At 37.8% G+C, this 20,516-nt stretch overlaps 1 protein-coding gene across 10 annotated transcripts in view; it reads right to left on the reverse strand.

Moving 5' to 3' along the window:
- zc3h18 (zinc finger CCCH-type containing 18) overlaps positions 1–20,516 on the reverse strand; it is a 47,749-nt gene extending 27,233 nt beyond the window's left edge. For 3 of the 10 annotated variants that reach the window (XM_085167400.1, XM_085167401.1, XM_085167393.1), the window contains exons 1-9: positions 20,056–20,516; positions 18,490–19,445; positions 14,389–14,473; positions 9,559–9,707; positions 9,272–9,367; positions 7,082–7,224; positions 5,912–5,941; positions 4,077–4,191; positions 3,153–3,427 (exon numbers count right to left, since the gene is read on the reverse strand). In XM_085167400.1, coding sequence (XP_085023526.1) covers positions 3,153–3,427; positions 4,077–4,191; positions 5,912–5,941; positions 7,082–7,224; positions 9,272–9,367; positions 9,559–9,707; positions 14,389–14,473; positions 18,490–19,404 — 1,808 coding nt within the window. In that variant the 5' untranslated portion in view covers positions 19,405–19,445; positions 20,056–20,516. The remainder of the gene's footprint in view (positions 1–3,152; positions 3,428–4,076; positions 4,192–5,911; positions 5,942–7,081; positions 7,225–9,271; positions 9,368–9,558; positions 9,708–14,388; positions 14,474–18,489; positions 19,446–20,055) is intronic. The other 7 variants (XM_085167403.1, XM_085167402.1, XM_085167396.1 and 4 more) reach the window with 6 other exon arrangements.

The following is a 20,516-nucleotide window of genomic DNA, read 5'->3' on the forward strand; positions in this document are numbered from 1 at the left end:
CATAAGGGATTTTCCCTATGTTAGTTTAGTTTTGTTTAAACACTGCAAAGGTTCCAGTGATCTTCTTCAAGTGTGTATCATGTAAATATTTGTTGGAGGAAATGAATACTAGTGGATATTCCCACTAAAGGGGAAACAGTATGGTGGCATATAGAACTCCTTAAAAATGCTCACAGGAAGCCTTTTGTGATTTATTATTATACTATATGTGTACCCTGCAAACAGTTTGAAGCAGTTACCTAAAATTACATTGGATAAAAAAAAAAATGACTGCAGGTTCTTTGCACTTACAAGTAAATAAAAGGTACACATCGCCTAGGGAACGAGAAATTCCACTGTGATGTGATGCAAGAGCAATGAAGTCATGTTACGAGATTACAACTCACAAATCTAAAAATAGAACTACAACAAAACAAAAGTTATTTTTATCTCAAAATTCTTACGACTAAATGTTTCCCCTGAGAAAGGATCGAAAAAAGGAAGTTGGGCAATTAAAGCCAGGAAGCCCATGGTGTACACCAAAGGTTATGGGATATTTCCAGAACTTTATAGGTGTAATTAATCAGATCTAAAAAAGTCTTCTGGGAAGCACAAGCCAGATTAGATTTCCATTTTCATTAATTAATTTGATTCTACGTCTATTTACTTACACATTACTTATTGCTTATTACTACTCCCAAATTTCCCCTTGTGGGACAATTAAAGGATTATTCTAATTACTTGTACATCTGTGATTTTTTTTAAATTTGTACTTGTAATTTGTACTACTCTTTTGTAATTTTCATGTTTGCATGTTAAAAAGGCAGAAGGCAATAATCTCACTGAAAGTCATGGCATTAAGAATAGGAGTTGTAGAACACGTTTTTGTCCATTGTTTTTACAAGAATGGTTTGCCTTTATCTGGTTTATCCAGATGAGTAACCTCAGATTTAAGAATTAAGATGGTTAACAGAAAGAGAAGGCAACTAGACATGCCTTTTTATTAAAACAGTTGCTGTTACAGAATAGATAGTACAAATATGCTTGTCAAAAGAGCTAAAGGGCTAGTTCTGTGGTTTTATTTATGGTATGGTTTGTCTGTTAACTTATTATTAACTGTCTTTATATGCAAGGAATAGTTTTGCGTTAAATCTATGGTCTGGCAACCCTAAGTTGAATTAGTGAAGGAGATACAAGAAAAGAAAGAAGGAAATAAAAGTCCCATGATTTACTCATTTTCTCAACCATGATAAAGTGAAAGCAGCTCTTTAAACAAGTTTAGAAAAAACTAATTCCACTGCAGCCAGGACACAATAATGCATTCATACTTTAAATCACTCATTATTAAATACAATAGCCATAAATGGGTGTTGGCTCCCATTTGTTGAGATTCCAGGACACAGGAAGGTCATCATTATTGCTTTTGAGGCTGATGAGGAGACTTCCATAATTTCAAAACTAGAGACTATGAGTGGGGAAAAACAACACACACACACACACACACACACACACACACACACACACACACACTATATTTATTTACATTAACATTTAAACCGTTAAACCTTAAATATTAAAACTAAATAGTAATTTTGTAATAATAAAGTAGTCTTTGTAACTTTTCTTCCTTCTGTCACCTCTGCCTTAGCTGATGTAACAAAAACAAACAAATAAAACAAAAACAAAAACAAAAACAAAAAAACCAAGATGAACTGGGAGTTGCTAGTAAAAATATTGATACAACAATTTTCCATTGGTAACATCTCTCCACTGTGACTTACAAGTAAAAATAATCTTACCAATCATTCTTTAATGAGTCATTACGATGATCATTGTGAGGAGTCACCTTACTAAATGTTTTGGATGTTTTAATGTCCTGTGTGCCCATTGTTGATATTATTACATTGTCATGTTTACTTTAACAACGCACAACATTGTACTACAAACTACTGCATACTTTTAGACAATCTTTCCACCAACAGTGCTACGAAATCATGTACTCATTAAAAGTGTCCCAAATGAGGAGCAGAAAAGAAAAAAAGACAACATAAACTACTATTACTACTACTACTAATAATAATATTGGGATATTAAAGAGATGTAGAAAAAAGATCACGTTGCAGTTGAAATATATGAATTAATTATTAAAATAAACTTTCTATGGAACATTATTTTTTGCATTAATATACATTTCAATTTCAATGTGCCGCGCAGGGTTTGACTGACAGATGGTTTTCTGGGGAACTTAATGGTCATGGTAATCGCTAACACAATGCTTACTCAATATATTAGTATAACTATCATCTAATACAAGGTTTATGGCACAGCTGCACTAAATTAACAGTATTAACAATTCCCCAAATAAGTTTTTATGTTTCTGTAATGGTCAATTCACCAGTATGTGTAAGCTCTTTAATCAAAATTTTTATTTTAATGCTAAAATAAAGTAAATTTTAATTGAAACATTTAACAAATTAAAAATATATAAATAAACAAAATAGTCAAGCACGTTGTAATGTTATGCTGTAATAATGAAATTATTGTATTTTGATTAAGATTACACACACATACTGACACACTCACTCACTCTACTCCCACCTCTGTGTAACTATGTTGGTCCATAATCAGTTTCACATTGCTAAACAAGAGAACAAATATAAGGTTTCGCTGTGACCATGACCAAACCCTCCAGTTTAAATGTGGGGGACAGAGCCTTGTCACATGTGAGAAGTTTGGTCCAAGTTGGACAATGTACATGTGAATAAGAGCAATATAAAATTTCATGGTGAATAATTGAAGTTTGCCATGGCGTTACATGCACTCAAAAGCTCTGCAATTTAATATGGCCTAGGTCATAACTTTAGACTGACCAAATGTAAAGTTGATGAAATAAAATCCCTAAGAAAAGTTCACAAAGGTGTAACGAAATTGCCAAAATGGCACAGTAAAATTAAAATGTCCCACTTCCTGTTGGGTTTGGGTCACAGGTCCCATGGGCTTTTTTTCTGCATCGTGGGATGTTACATTTGTGTACCAAATTTCAATCATGTAGCTCAATCTATGTGCTGGCAATACTTTCATAGGTGGCGCCATAGAGCCATTTTGCAACACCCATGCCGGAAAACAATAAAATACATAAATTTCAACCAGTTTGCCTGAAATATGTTACTCACTTCGGAGGAAGGCTGATTGGAGAGCGTGGTTTCAGTTTGTCCTCATCTTTCTTCTCCCTGGTGTCTCGAGGAGGACGCATCCTTGGCCTTTCCTTCTCATCTCGCTTCATCCGGTCCCGCTCCCATTCTTCTTTCCGCCGCATCCTCTCTTTCTCGCGCTCCCTTTCTCTCTCCCGCTCCCTTTCTCGCTGGCGCCTCTCCCTCTCGCGATGGTCTCGTTCCCTCTCTCGATCACGGTGCCGCTCCCGAGGGTCGCGATCGCGTTCACGCTCCTGCTGAGATAGGAGTTTTAAAAAACGAAAAGTGGTCCTTAACAATGCATATGTTCTGATAGAAGACACACACACACACACACACACACACACACACACACACACACATATTCAAATATAATTATTCTACATTATTTTTGTTGTACTTCATCTTTCCTATCTTGTCTCTGAAGAATATACAATTAATGTTTTACAGTAATTGCATACCATTTCAAATTATAGTGTAAAGTAACAGCATGATAACAGATCACACTTGACAGTATGAATGATTCCTTTTTACTATAGGGAGGCTACTGAGCTCACTGTGGCCCTTCAAACAAAAAAAGTTTGAGATTACTTTAGTCGAAGCGAAGCTGTGACCAAAGAGACGTTTGAATGATCAGATACAAAATTCAGGCCATTGCCAATGGTAACATTTTGCGCAGCCCTCCATGGAAAGAAATGTCTAATAAGGCAGCAAAAAACAAAACAGTCTGTGAAAGAGATATACTTTGACACACTCTTAGCTGGCCTCATAGGCCACATAACAAACTAGAAAGGACCACCAATGGCACTGCAGCGACACCTGAGGTAAACTGTTATGTTACAGTGCAATCCAGAAGACCAAACTACAAGTGTCTGGCTCTGCTTGTATCGTGGGGTGGATACTCACACTGTAGTGATAAGGAAGAGGAGCTTCAGTGTACTGCACTCTAAAATTTTCATATTGACCACCTCGCCACAGGGCTTCCATTTCATAGTCATAGTATGGGTCAGCATATGGATCTCTGCAGGAGGAAGAAAGAAAGTTAAAAAACTTTACAGAATTTAATATGCCAAACTTTTATGAATGATTTTGCTTCCATGAGCAATAATTTCATCCGCTACTACTTCTTTCCACTGGTCCCTTTTGGGGTAGCAGATCAGCTACCTTGAGCTCACCCTATCCTAATTCAATTCAATTTTAATAACATAGCACCAAGAGGATGCTATACATTTTGGTCTATAAATTGATTCCATGATTTCTTTTTTTTAACTCCAATTGCTTATTTGTACTATGCTTTCATTTCAGACTGAAATCAAACATCAAACTGCATAATTTTCAATAAAAAACACACTGGAAAAAATTGGGGTGTCCTAAACCTTTTGACCAATAGTTCACACTCAGACTGGTGACTTGTAGTTCCTAGTTTTTTTTAAAACTGGAATGGGAGGCAAAGCCTTCAGCTTTCAGGGCCCCTATTCTGTGAAACTAGGTCCCATTTGGGTTAAAGACACCCTCCCTACTGTCAAGAACTTCCTTATGTATAAAGCTTATAGTTGGGGCTGAATCAGGTGACCCTGAATCCTCTTTTAGTTATGCTGCAATAGTCTTAGGCTGCTGGGGGATTCCCATGATACACTAAGTATTCCTCCTTCATTCACCCTTTTACTCACATTGTATTTCATCATCATCATCATCACCTTTATTTATAAAGCACTTTAAAACAACCACAGCTAATACAAAGTGCTGTACATTGGAACTATATAATAAAATTACATAAGATATAAATAAAAGCCGAATAAAGGAAAAAGTAAAATAATTAATTAAATAACTAATTTAATTACAAGAGAAACTAAGTCTCACGGAGGTTAAAAGCTAAAGAATAAAAGTGGGTTTTAAGACGTGATTTAAAAGTGGGCAGTGAAGGGGCCTCTCTAACGTGCAAGGGCAAACTATTCCATGATTTAGGACCCACGATAGGAAAGCCTCTGTCCCCTTGACCTGATCAGCTGACCTGAGAGACCGACAGGGTGTGTGGGGATGAAGAAGCTCAGACAGGTTAGGTGGGGCAAGATTGCAAAAGCATTTAAAAACAAACATGAGAATTTTAAAATGAACTCTAAAAGACACAGGCAGCCAGTGCAGAGAGGGGTTATATGCTCTCTTTTACGAGTTCCTGTTAGGAGTAATGCAGCAGTATTCTGAACCAGCTGCAGACGTGAGAGCAACGACTGATCGATCCCCACATAAAGTGAGTAACAGTAGTCCAGACGGGAAGAAATAAAAGCATGGATCACTGTTTCAAGGTGCTGCCTGGACAGAAAAGATTTCACTCTTGCCAGTTGCCTTAAATGATAAAAACTGGACTTTTTATACACAACCCTGTATTTAATCAACAGCCCTGGTTCTGCTGGAACTTTCTTCCTGCTAAAAGTGAGTTTTTCCTTCTCACTGTCACCAAAGGCTTGCCCAAAATGATTTTGTTTGATTGTTGTGGTTTTCTCTACTATTGTAGGGCCTTTACATTGCAAAATAAAGCGCACTAAGGTGACTTGTTGTGATTTGACGCTATTGACGTGAATACTGTTTCTACACAAGTATTCAAAGAAGGCATGACCTACTGTGACAAATTCATTAAAACCATTACAAATCTGCTCAGTTGACTAGTGATAATATAGATTTTGAAACATATTCAAACTGAAACTGGTTTGAAAGCTCTGTGTTCTGAGTTTTAATAAACTTACCCATATATGGGATCTCTGAAGTCCATTTCACTAAAAAGGAGAAGCAGATCAGCATCAACAGAAAATATTATGATGTGGGTACTAGGAAAGAGTGGTGTTTATAGTTAACGGTAAACTGGTACGAGTTTTGATGTCTTGACAGCTACACTATATTACCAAAAGTGTTCCCTCCTCTGTCTTCAGACATATGAACTTGAGCAGCATCCCATTCCTAATTCACAGGGTTTCATATCATGTACCCCCCCCCCCCCCCTTGCATCTATAACAGCTTCAGCTCTTCTGGGAAGGCTTTCACAAGGTTTAGGAGTGTGTTTATTCTTCCAGAAGGGAATTTGTGAGGTCAGAGACTGATGGTGGATGAGAAGGTCTGGCTCACGGTATCTGCTCTAATTCATTCCAATAGGTTGAATTAGAGCAGATAGGTTTATGTCAGGACTCTGTGCAGGACAGTCAATTTCTTCCATGCCAAACTCACCTATCTAGGTCTTTATGGACCTTGCTTTGTGCACTAGTGTGCAGTCATGTTAGAACAGGAAGGGACCTTCCCTTTGGGAGCATGAATTTATCAAATTGACTACCACTTCGTGGCTGACTTGCTTTTGTTTCCAATCACCTCCACTTTGTTATCATACCACTTATAGTTCACTGTGGAATATTCAGTAGCAATGAAATTTCACAATTGGACTTGCTGCACAAGTAGCATCCTATTACGGTACCACATGTGAATTCACTGAGTTACGATGAACCATTGTTTTTATACACCTCTGGCCATGAAATTGATTAGAACACCTGAATTCAACAATATGGATGGTTGAATAAATACCTTTGACAATATAGAGTATATTATGAGCACAAGATAAGAAAAAACAGCCAGTAGTCAGGGTTTCAGGATAACTTTAGGAACTTTCTGAAAAAGTATAATCAAATACACCAATATCTAAAATCCCTGTTGGGATGGGACTTGTGGCCTATGGAGGTGGGCTCAGGTGTAATCAGAGCAACACTTGACTTTCTGTTTATCACCTGTTTTTCTATCGACATCAACAAGCCTAACATTCCAGCTAAACTTCAGGGGGGTTCTATTTGAGACTTATGCTTTGTGTGAATGTTACTGTCATGTGGGCTACTTTTAGGTGTTGACAGAAACTACATGAAGTGAGTAAGTCATACTCTCTGATAACACGGTAGCTGCGTTCTCTGAAGAAATCATTTTCTTTGTCAAACTCTCTCTCATCCTCTCCAATCGTCACATTAAACCGTTTCTCCTCAAAGTCAGGCTCCTGCTCCTTACGAATGGTGGCCTTCTTCAGCACCTGTGAGATCCAAACAAATACAGAACAATCTGAAATACTGACAATCTGTGATTGATGTAATCAATTAGCCCACATTAACACACAAAGTTTTATCATGACAGGAATATCGGTGAGACTATGTTCCAAGTTCAGTATGTCTAATACTACGAATGGCTTGCTGAAACTGGTCAGTTCAGAAGTTAGGTACCCCCTTGTAAGTAAAATAATTACTGTCAAAAGTGTCTGTGAAGGTTCTCAGTCATCCAGGTCATCGTAGTCAAAGGAGCTTGCAAAGAAAAGCGTCTGGACTTCTTTAAGTTGCTTGAGGACGTTTCACCTCTCATCCGAGAAGTTTCTTCAGTTCTAAGGTCAAATGGTGAAGAGTCCCAGATTTAAACCTAGTGGGAGTATCCCCCCACAGAGGGATAAAAGGACCCCCTGATGATCCTCTAATCGCCTGAGCCAAGGTGTGAAAATGGGTGTGGGTCCTAATCAGCCAGGGTTTCGGATGAGCTCATTGTGAAACCTGGCCCCACCCTATCGTGCGATTTCCTGAGGTCAGATGGCCCAGGATGTGAGTGGGCGTTAAGGCGTCTGGGAAGGGATCTCAAAACTGGATTATAGATGGCAGACAGTTGGTGTGGTAAACCACCGCCTCTGTTCAAAGATGGTCGCTCACAGTGGACATAGATGGCTTCTTTCACTCGTCTTTCAAACCATCTGTACTCTGTCCAAAATGTGAACATTGGCATCCTCGAAAGAGTGACCTTTGTCCTTAAGATGGACAGCTGAGTCTTGTCCTGTGGAGGAATGCCCAGACCTCTACATTGGAGAGACCAAACAGCCACTTCACAAGCACATGGCACAACATAGAAGAGCCACCTCGACAGGACAAGACTGCCAATGTTCACATTTTGGACAGAGAGGACAGATGGTTTGAAAGAGGAGTGAAAGAAGCCATCTATGTCCACTGTGAGCGACCATCTTTGAACAGAGGCGGTGGTTTACCACACCAACTCTCTGCCATCTATAATCCAGTTTTGAGATCCCTTCCCAGACACCTTAACGCCCACTCACATCCTGGGCCATCTGACCTCAGGAAATCGCATGATAAGGTGGGGCCAGGTTTCACAATGAGCTCATCCGAAACCCTGGCTGATTGGGACCCACACCCATTTTCACACCTTGGCTCAGGCGATTAGAGGATCATCAGGGGGTCCTTTTGTCCCTCTGTGGGGAAATACTCCCACTAGGTTTATATCTGGGACTCTCCACCATTTGACCTTAGAACTGAAGAAGCTTCTCAGATGAGAGGTGAAACGTCTTCAAACAACTTAAAGAAGTCCAGACGCTTTTCTTTGCAAGCTCCTTTGATTACTGTCAAAAGTCTATTGATGTTCTTTTCTCTCCAGAAACAAAAAGAGCTTGTTTCAACAGGACTGCTTATATAGTGCACCTATTTTTGTCCAAAATGAAGTTAACATCTATGCAAACTAATTTCCAATACTTGACCCCGCAAGTGATTTTCCCTTTTAACTTCACTCTCTCATGCTCAGCGGGATACGTGGTAAAACCCTTACATTTCATTTACAGTAATGTTGTCATAAACTTGATTATTATTAATTATTAATATGATTGCACCCATCTTGTTAATTTCACTCTACATGAAAATGTGAGACTCACTTTGCAAGAATTTTGTTCACACATTTAAGTTCAGTGTGAGTGTCTTCACTTTCACACTTGTAACTCAAAACTGGCATCTGAGTAAATTATCATTTTATTTTTTTTGCTTAAGCTTCAACTTTTAACAAACACCTTGTTGGCAAAATGCAAGAGATCAAAACACATTTGGTTAACAAATTAGGCTTTATAAATGTTTACCAGGCTAAAGGGTAAGGCTTTCCAAGCTGCCTACAGGAAAATACAATAAATTCTATTTGTAAGCATTTGCTTGGAATGCCGTTAAACATTCTATAATGGCAGGTAGTTAACACACCGCAGTGTGATTGGCATTTCATTTGGCGGAAGCTCAATTTAGTTTCCAGTGACAAGCAGTGGAACTGTTTACCTCTTTAGCATGGCGCAGTCCTCTCTCCCAGGCACTCTCCACAGGAGGTTCCACTGGAGGTGGTGGTGGAGGCAGTTCCTCCACAGCAGGAGCAGCCTGAAACAGCGAAGAATCATTAATTTATCTTACTTGCAGAGAGATACAGAAGAAGCCTGATGAGATTCTCAGCAGAATTCAAGCTAGTGCAGAATTCACAACATTGATTCACGTCCTACAATACAAAAAAAAACATGATAGATGGGTCTTAGCAGTACTAAGTACAGTCACTGTAACAGAGGCACACATACCCAAGGATTATTGGGTATGAGTGGGTGTGGTCCTCCAGGAGGTGCCCCATTAGGTGAGAAGAGGTCTGGCTTACTGATGAGGGAATAGTTTCCTTTGTCATTGACTCCAGGGTGGATAAAGCGACAATTCATTCCCCAGGTACAATTTCCTGAAGAAGGCACAACAATATTTATTATTTATTACTGTAACTTTGCTTGAGGTTTGCAGACATTTTTTAAGTATTATATGTCAACATTGATACTCTTGAATTCAGACACCAATATGAGAGAAAGATTCTTTAAGAAATGCTTCCGATAGCATTCCATTTTCTTAATCTGACCAGTATTCTGTTATTTATGTTAGGAAGTATGTTGTGGGATGGGCTACTGTTCAGTTCAAAAGATAAATTACAAATCTTTATTATCACCTTGCAGCAAATTAAGGTGATACTCAATCTATGTGAAACTTTAAAAATGAGACAAAAATTTTGCAGTCACAGATATAATGGATCAACAGTTTCACTTAAAAGTTTCTTGTTTTCAAAGTTTCTTATTAAGTACATGACTCTCTAAAAGCAGAGGGGAAAACTTAAAGCTGAATAAAGTTTAAAGTTCAATAGCTCCCTCTACTGTAGATAAACTGAAATAATCAGACAGATATTCTTAATACATTAAAAAAGCTAAAAAGTTTGTGGGAGTTGACAATTTCTCACAGCTGGTACTGTCACATGGCAACAGCCATTAATCTTTTGGAGACTGTCACTGTCACTAAAGATGTCACTTTAAAAACTCATCTGTGTAGACTATGCCAGAGGAAAAACAGAGTTTAGGGTGTTTTCTTGAAGTTTAAAACAATGATTTACTATGATCAGATGTAGGAATACTTTGTTACTGTTCTTAACTAGAAGTTTCTGGTATGTGTACTTCAAGTATTTATTTTTCTGAAAATGTACTCCCTATGTTTTACACAAACATATGTAACTTTCTACTTTTTAAATTTTCATAGCAAGCTTGTTCTGCCTGAAGTTTTAATTACTATTATCATCATGTTGATGCATATTGTCCAAAAATCAAACCAATCTGAGTCTGAATGAAGGAAAGAGCAAAACATTAAAAGAAAATTCTGATAAATCCAGGATATATCACATACAATGACATGAAAGATTCAAACAGATATAGTTTATGCATAATTTATAGAGCTATAATCAGGGGTCAAAGTGGGTTGCAATGGCGTTTGTGGTCACGCAGCTTCAGCGAGTCTGCTAGCTAAAAGGTACAGTTGCTGTATTTATGGAGAGAAAAGGTGTGTGAAATAACTTCTCACCCTGGTAAAGAAAGATGTTTTTTTTTTTTAAGAAAAACAAAAAAACCTTTGAATTCTCTGCAGTTTAGTGCTGGAAAAACACGTGATCTTATGAAGAAAGCTCATGAAATATTGTCACATGATGAATTCAGTTGTATAAATCCACAAAGAACAATGAACATCAGAGCAGCAGTAAGCACTAAGAAAATTTCTTTCACCTCACAAAATAAATTATGATGAGTTGTGATTCTTTTCCCCCCACACCAAGCCATTAAAGCTGATCTTAAGGTTTCCACATTGGCAGAATCACACTTTAACCCCAGACTGCACTCATTGCTCTGTTTAAGTTGCGGCAGAGTCACCCTTTACAATGTCGGCAATAGCAAATAGCAGTTTTTGAAAAGCTAATATTATTTCATTGTTACATCAATATAGCACAAAGTAGAGATAGCTTAGCAGAAAAATAGCTAGTGTAAATGTCCGCTAAATAACCATTTCACTTTCTTACTTTGAGTAGATTTAACTGAACTTTTTCACTTTTATTTAAGTTAAAAAAACAAAAAGTATAGTAGTGCCAAATATACATTTGGCACTATTGCCTTATGGTACGGGTATGTATGGGCTACTGTTCAATTCTATTTATAAAGTGTCAAATCACAAAAACAGTTGACTCAAGGCTCATTATATTGTAAGGTAAAGGACTTTACAATAATATAGAGAAAACCGCAACAAACAAATGGCCCCCTATGAGCGTGCAGTTGGCAACAGTGGGAAAGAAAAAAACTCCCTTTTAACAGGAAGAAACATCAGACAGAACTACAATGCAACTGGCTGGGGTTGATGGGAGGAAGACAAGATTTAAAAAAAAAAAAAAAAAAAAAAAAAAAAAAACACACTATGGAAGAGAGTCAGAGAATATGATAATGATCGGTGTATAAACACATCACGAATGAAAAAGGTGAGTGACAAAGAAATACTTACAGCCTGTCTATTGCAGTATGACTAAGAGAGGATTCAGGGTCACCTGAAGTCACTCCAGCACTAACTATATGCTTTATCAAAAATGGTAGTACTACTTTGAGTAGTCTTGAAGGATTTAGATCTAACGGATGCCTTGATGGTTTGGAGGAAATGATTACAATCAGAGAAAATAATTTTAAATTTCACTAGTATAGTACGTAGCTGTATATAATCATACATTGAAGTCCTAACATTCATTAATGCTTTAATCTTAAATATGATCAACCTATCTCTATTAATCGGCTACGTAACACAGGCCTTCAAGCTGGCAGTAATTAAACCGTTACTTAAAAAGCCATCTCTTGACCCAACTGTCTTAGCTAATTAAAGGCCAATCTCCAATCTTCCTTTTCTCTCAAAAATTCTTGAAAGAGTAGTTGTTAAACTGATCATCTGGTGAGTAAAGATTTATTTGGAGAGTTTCAGTAAGAACTTATCACAGTACACAAACCTTTAGTGAGGTTACAAATTAGGGGTGGGCAACATATATATATATATCTCGAATATATTCAATGTATTGTGAGTTTTCCATGTATGATGGTTATGATGGCTTTATCATAACCATAGAGTATAAACTGCCATGGCAATATCAAGCCGTCTGCATGTAATTTACTGTGAGTTTTTTCCTCCTGCGTACTGCAAGTATATCATCAGCAGTACCACGAATTTAGTCCACCAGCTGAAAAGTCATCCACTGCTAAATAAAGAGGGTTTAAAACTCTGCATGAATACCTGTGATACCTGTGACTGTTCTTGGTCAGTTGTTTTTATAGTCACTGTCTAGACTGTTGTTTCTGTAATTTGAAGTCATCACATTTTTTATTTTGCAATTGTTATACATTTTAAGTACACAAAAGCACTTTTATAATTTCAGTTGTTTTTTTTTTTATTTTGTCTCGTGAATTCTTGCTTGATATCATTTTTTGTTGGTATGATCTTTTGTTTGTTAAAGATCTGGTGTTGAAAAAAGAAAGAGACTTACTGTGGCAGTATTATCATTCATGAAAAACCTCTGTGTGCAACTGATGGTTTTTGTATTCAAAGTAGAAAAAAAATATTGAATGAGTATACCAGTGCAATTTTAGGGACTATATGGTTTAAAGTAAAATTTGTTTTCTTATAGTACACTATCACACCAATAAAAACTTCATCCTCAGACTGCCGACTTACTTGTGGATATTTAAAAGTACTATGGGAGGCAGAAACCTTCAACTTTTAGGGTCCTCTTCTATTGGAAAAAGGTCCCAGTTTGGATTCAGGAAAAAAACACCCTCTCTACTTTTAAGATTAGGCTTAAGACTTTCTGTTCTGACAAATCATACAGGTAGGGCTGAATCCGATGACCCTGAATCCACCTTTAGTTATGCTCCAATAAACATAGGCTGCTGGGGGCTTCCCATGATGCATTGAGCTTTTCTCCTTTTCTCACCCCTTTTCACATAACGTGTTTAGACTCTGTATTTTCACTTTTTTCCACAGCATGTCTTTTGTCTCATCTTCCACCCGTCACCCCCAATCTATCGCGGCAGATGGCTGCACCTCCCTGAGCCTGGTTTTTCAGTGGTTTCTTCTTGTTAAAACAGAGTTTTTCCTTTCCACTGTTACCAAAGTACTCAGTCAGAGTCTGATTAAAATGGTGGGTGGGCTCTCTAACATTTTGAAAGAAGCCAATTTAGCCTAGCGTTAGCCTCAACATGCTTTGAGTCACAGTGGCTATATACAGTGCCTTGAAAAACTATTTGCCCTTTTGAAATTTCTTAGATTTTTTTTTCTTTGCATATTTTTCACACAGAAATGTTTCCGATCAAACAAATTTTGATATTAGAAAATGATTCCAAATAAATACAACCCAAGTAAATAGAAAAAATGTAATTTTTAAAACATTATTTATTAGAGGAAAAAGCTATCAAATACAGTGGTCCCACGTTTATCGTGGGACTTACATTCTAAAAATAACCCGCGATAGGTGAAATCCGTGAAGTAGCCAACTTTATTTTTTACAATTATTATAGATTTTTTAAGGCTATTAAACCCCACACTACACACTTTATACACTTTTCTCAGACAGGCATGAACATTTTCTCGCTTTTCTCCCTTATTTAAACACTCTCAAAGTTCAAACCTTCGTAGAAAAATAAGTCCACTATTATAGAATGAAACCAAAGGCACCTGTGGTTGCCTTTGACGATGCAAAATGTTTTGTCGACATTGTTGTGTTTGTTGGGAGAAAACTTACTAACATACAGTACAGCACTTCAGAGTCACACTGCTAGCGATCGAAGATTTATGTGAACAAGATTGATTGACAATGGTCTACAGCCAATCAGGATGCAGAACACAATGTGCTGCAAAAATATTTTTAAAAAGCACGCAAAATTGCACCCAAAAAAAAATCTGCAAACCAGCAAAAGGTGAAGCAGTTATAGCAGGGGACCACTGTATATCACTGTATATGCCCCATGTGAAAAGGTAAAAAGGATGAAGGTAAATACTTTACTATGACACTTCATCTGCTGTTCACCACCTACCTTTAATGAAAAACCTGCAGATGGGACGTGGTCGGATCTTCCTGTCTGAAGGATCTTTGACCTCCCCCTCCTCCAGATCATCATCCTGCATACACATACACAAGCCAAATCATGACACGTCACAACACATTACTGTATCCAGACTATTGTTGTGAAGTGTGTGTTATTTGTATTTCAAGTGCAAAGTAGAAAATATTTTAAATGTCTAATGAGGAACAATCACTGGGGATGAGTTAAAAAAAAAAAAAAAGATTTCCTAATTTAAATCAAAATTTAATTTGAATAATCCGATATCGATCAAATCCTGCAATCAATTTTTTTAATTAATGTATTTTGCCAGAAATATCAGAATCTCAGCTAAAAGCTCACAAAAATATTTCAACAACCACCAAAAAGCTAAAAGAGAAAAAAATTAAAGAGCAGATAGACAGATTCTACACAAAGATGTAAACACACGGCTTGTTCACTCGATGGCACGAGTGCTGAAAGCCAACATCTCATCACAGAATCCAAAAATGCAGGTTTCGTCACTGCGAACTCTGAATTTTGCAGCTTATTCTCAAGAGGGTTATGTGCTATAAAAGATCAGGCCAGTAAAAACTCCTTTATATTTTTCTGGGTTTTAGCCTCAGTTACTTTGACACAAAGGCATCTGCTGTGATGCTTACACCTCTGATGAAGTCTCACAAGTGTCAGCATTGTTTTTATACCTAGACAGTTTACACCAAGTTTGTAATTGCAGAGAAATAGTCAATTCACTTTGGGCATGTCATTTTCCAGCAGGAACCTCAGAAAAACCCCTGGGGCTTTATGGATTAAATAATAAGTCCAAGACTGTAACTGCTTTAGGATCCGTTTTCCTAATTTGGAAATAAATATATTTTATTTACAAGGTTTAGAGGGTTCTTTCAAAAGTACATATCCAAGATAAATTATCATAATTATAATATTTCTGACTGAGTCAAAAACGGAATTGAATCGAACCGGGGCCTTGTGAATCAGAATTGAATCAGTTAAAGAAATCAGTGAAAATACCCAGCCCTAACAATCACTAGTTTGTGACATTCTGCTGATCCAGGCAGTTATAAGATAAAGACTTTTAGTGCCCATTCTGCCTCTCCACTAGAGGCAGAACATGACATCACTTGGCTGGTTGGTACTAACAGACTTGTTAGCCCAGTCTGTTGACAGAACCGATAACTCAGTGGGGGGAAAAAAGAGGACACTAAGACTAAAAAGTCGTCTAATGGTGGCCACTTTTGCACTTCTCTTTGCTGCAGCAATCAGTTTTAGGTTTAAAACTGTTGGCTAGCTAAACTGAAACAGGAAAATCCACCTGTTAGCTGTAACGTTGGGGTTTGTAGAATACGTTATGAATCAGGTACACTGACAAGTTGCATTTCAACACACTGATTTTTTTTCTTTCTTGTCAGGTCAGGTGTACAGGCCGAGGAGCGCAATCACCTGATGTCTTCATGATGTGTCCTTCAGATGCTCATTGCGCAACATGTCTGACAATCCCTGTTATATGAAATGCTGCCTTCAATTTGGAGACAGTACTAGTGCTCACTCCAAACAATGTTAGAACTTTTTTTGGTTTTTTGTTTTTTTGAAACATCAAAGCCAATTTTCCATTAGTACCTACTCAGATCAACTCATGACGACTCGACTGGTTTTCCATTATATTTCAGTACTATCTTATGTGCATGCTCGTCATCATAGCAACAGTGCAGAGCATCCTGTGATGTAATTAACATGCAACACGAATGCTACAACAAAGGTGGACGCTGAGAAAACAATATACTTGGTGCTTGGTCTGTGGGTTTTTTTTTTTTTTGGTCAGACTCGGGGAACATGACGTTGTTTTTCTGTAGCCATTTCCCTTGTTGCCGGGTTTCAAAAATAGTGGTTTTGACTTTCGTGAATGAGAAGCTCTCATGACTCATTGAGTGATGCCACTGACCAACCAATAGGTGGCATGCAATCTAATGACGTCACATTTTAGTACTTGCTCTGATTGCTTGGAACCTCGGCTGAGTAAATACCAAAAAAAGGTACCTGGTACCAGTTACTATGACCTAATTCTAATATGACCGAATTAAGAATTCACACCCTTAAAACCCTTGTGTTTACATTCTGTAGTGCGCACAACAAGACATGCCTAGGCATGTCAGAGAACAAGAACCCAAAACCCCCCCAAAAAAAGAACTAAACCAAAACACTGAAGTTGAAAGCAAAACCTTTTTCACCACTTAAGGCAGAAGCAGGCTACCAATACACATAGGGCTATGGTGGAGCAGATGTGTTGTCCAGAAGTTGTTATGGCTGCCTATACTGTGGTGTGAAAAAGTGTTTTGCCCACTTGCTGATTTCCAATTGTTGTATATGTCAGTCACACTTAAATGTTCAGATCATCAAAAAATGTAAATATTAGATAAAGATAACAAAAGTAAACATAAAATTCGGTTTCTACATGAAGATTTTTATTATTAAGGGGGAAAAAATCCAAACCTACATGGCCCTGTGTGAAAAAGTGATTGCTGCTAAATCCATTGCAATAATTGGGAATAAGTATCTTGGAGGGCTGTGGAGGAATTTTGACCCACTCATCTTTGCAGAATTGTTGTAATTCAGCCAAATTGGAGGATTTTTTTTAACAGGAACCACCTTTTTAAAGGTCATGCCACAGTATTTCAATAAGATTCAGATCAGGACATTGATTAGGCCGTTCCATAGTCTTCATTTTGTTTTTCTTAAGCCATTCAAAGGTTTTAGATCATTGTATTGATGCAAAAGCCAATTGTGCTTCATCTTGAGGTCATAAACACATGGCCAAACACTGTCCTCCAAGAGCAGAATTAGCAGTATCTTCCCAAAAGCCTTGGGGATCATAGAGATATTTCCTGGCAAAACTTATTTTGCCAGGAAATCTCTCCCCCCCCCCCCCCAAAAAAAACCCCAACAACCTTCATTTAGAAATGTAATTTTGTGTTCGATTGTGTTATCAGTGTGTAACATTTACATTTGTTTGATGATCGGAAACATTTAAGTGTGACAAACATAGGAAAGTCAGAAAGGGGGAAAAATACTTTTTCACACTAGTCTATAAAACATTCAAAACTGAAAACATATTTCTAGTTTTAGTTATTTGACCGTATCTGTGCAGAGGTTTTACAGGGCCAAGATGATTTTGTTTTGTACAGCTCAAGTTGTTAAGCCGTTATTTTATACTTACTAAATACTAACACTACTAAATTTAAAAATTGTATCAATAACAATATTATTTCTGCTTGGCATCATAAATATTGTTATCACAAACATTCTTGAAATATTGTGATGTAATTATGAGGCTATATCACCCAATCCCAATGAAATACTTGTGTAAAACCCCTTGAATTAAATTTGAAAATCTGTACTTCAACTACATTTTGACTGATTAAAAATCTAATGTGACAGTGTACAGCGGCAAAACTTTCCAGAACTACTTGATTTAAAAAAATAAAAACAAAACAAAACAGAATTACATTAACGCATCAGTGGTGGGCCGAATATCAGTATATGTATTATATTGCAAAGGGACTTTTATTGTGCGCTTTCTCATCCACAGCTCTATTCGGGTTTTGCAAGAATGTATAAGTCAACTATTAATCAAATACTAACTCTATTTGGACGTTTTTTACTTTTCACTCTTGCTCTTCACACAGACCGTTTACTCGCATGCTAAAACGTGACTCGTGAGAAGAATATGGACTTCAAACACAAAAAGAAAGAAGAAACCTGTTCTGAAAATGTTAAGCCTACAAGGCTTCATATTCTTATTTCCCTATTATGAGAGTGTAACACACACTCAACACATTCAGCAGTAGCATAAAGAGCATCCAGCCAAATTAGGTCCAGTCCACTTGGATTTTTTTTTTCTTCAGATTTAACACCACTCTTTATGTTTAAGGCTATTTGTTCCAAAGGTTTATCAATAAAACAAAAACACAGTAGCAGTGCTTCCTGACTAAAGGCTTATTTTCAAACACAAGGGATTTTTACGATTTACCTGCACTCAGCAAATCAGGCAGCACTACTACCAATAGAACTACAATAACTTACATCAATCTCTCCTTCATCAATTTCTCCATCATCCTCATCCTTCTTCTTGTCTCTGAAGGATTCCTGGCGTATCCTCTCCGGTCCTTTTGACCCATCTGTCCTCCTGGATTCACTGTGTTTAGGAGATGGTGGAAGGATTGATTTTTTCTCCTTTTTACTGCTTTTGTCCTCGCTTTCCTCCTCATCTTCATCTCCCTCTACTTTTGTGTCTTCCTCATCTTCCTCCTCGTGTGTAGGGATGCCAGGCTCCTCTGGGACCTCCTCATCATAATCAAGCTCATGTTCGTCCAGTTCCCGGGAAACTGACACAGAGTCATCCTTCACTTCCCTTAGCGCAGCAGCTCTCCTTGTCTCCTCATCTCTTATTCTTCCATCCTCTTCATCTTTGTTTTTGTAATCCTCCTCTTGATCATCCACTTCAGCTACCTCACATTCTGCAGAGGCAGCTTTTATGTAGTCATCATATCCTTCCTTCCAGTCTTCTCCATCTTTTCCAACACTAAGGCTCTTCACATGTTCTGGCTCAGAGTCTGGGGATAATGGAGTGCTAACAACTCTCTCCTCATCCTCCTTTCTTTCCCTCTCCTCCGCCACCCGAGGACTGTCTTCATTCCCCTCCATAAGCACAATGCTCTCATCATCCTGTCCCAACTCTCCCATTTCTCCAAAAGGTTCCTCATCCTCTGGCTCCGACACAAAGTCAGGCACCACCTCATCCTCCTCTTCCTCTAATTCCACATGTTTTCCATGGCTTTCCATCACTTCTATGTCCCCTTCTTCATTGAGGATCTCGCTGTCTGAAATGACTCTGTCCTCCTCTTCATTAGGAGACTCCAGCAACTCACTGTCAGAAAGACCCTTCTCCTCCTCCTCAGGAGACTGAGGGGACTGGGTAGGGCTTTCAGGAGTATCCATGTGAATCCACTCTGGTGCAAAACAAAAACAAAAAAAGCAATCTGTCAAAAAAAGAAAGAAAAGACAACTGTATGTCACCAGTAATCTGATAACAATTAATTACTGTTTAATGTAATGTTACGTGCCTTTTGTTAATCGATTTAAAAACAGTCAATTAAAAACAGTCACAATTAACCAATAAAATGTCTATAATCACAAATTAAATTTAAAATGATGCACCACAAAAATATGTTAATTCTGCTACCCACTGAAAGAAAGATGGTAGTTAACTTTTATAGTAATATATAATTGTCATACACCATAACGTTAAATACTTGTTTTTGTTCATTTGGTGATTGCTGAAACAAAGGACGGAAAAGAACTAATTTCTATAAACTTTGATAACACCTTCCCTGAGATTAAGACGTAGCTATATGTTGGTCACAGCAGTATATGTTTTATGAAATTATAGTTTCCGGCGCTGCTAATTCACCAGCAAAGTAAACGTCAGCTATAACAAGCTAACTAACAACCACCATTTAGTTTTAGGTGTATATAAGTCTCCATATTGCTCCATGGTACAACTACATGTGTATACATAATAAGATAACATGCTCAAGTTTATAAAGACTACAGGTTTCCCTGTAGCATAATGTCACTGGTAACACTTACAATGGCTGGGTCGCGCTAGTTCGCAACAAGGCCCATAACTTGGCGGCGCGAAGACAAACCTAATAACGAGTAAAGTGTCCCCAACCTATGGATAGTTTTCTTCAGCGTTTATAAACGCTTGGCTTAACCGTACAAATAAGTGGACACTACCGGTTTAGTACGAAGCGTTCGCACCAGTACACTTGGCCGTCTTACGGTTAACAATGTAGCCTCCCCTGAAGCTAAGCTAAAAGAGCAAGTACACTGTGCTAGGAGCTAACAACACATTTTTAATCACCTTGCCGACACGAAGCTCTATAAAGACCACGCCTCTACCTTTTCAGCTGCACTCTCTCGCGGATATAACTTTTTACAGTCTGCAATAAATATTAGACGGTTTTATTTTTAGCCGCTGTAGCGATGAAAATAAAACACCCTGCACAGCCCAGCGAGAGCGGCCATTACCTCAACGTCATCAAAAT

Source organism: Neolamprologus multifasciatus, chromosome 7 (genome assembly GCF_963576455.1).
Source record: "Neolamprologus multifasciatus chromosome 7, fNeoMul1.2, whole genome shotgun sequence".
Classification (NCBI taxonomy): Eukaryota; Metazoa; Chordata; class Actinopteri; order Cichliformes; family Cichlidae; genus Neolamprologus; species Neolamprologus multifasciatus.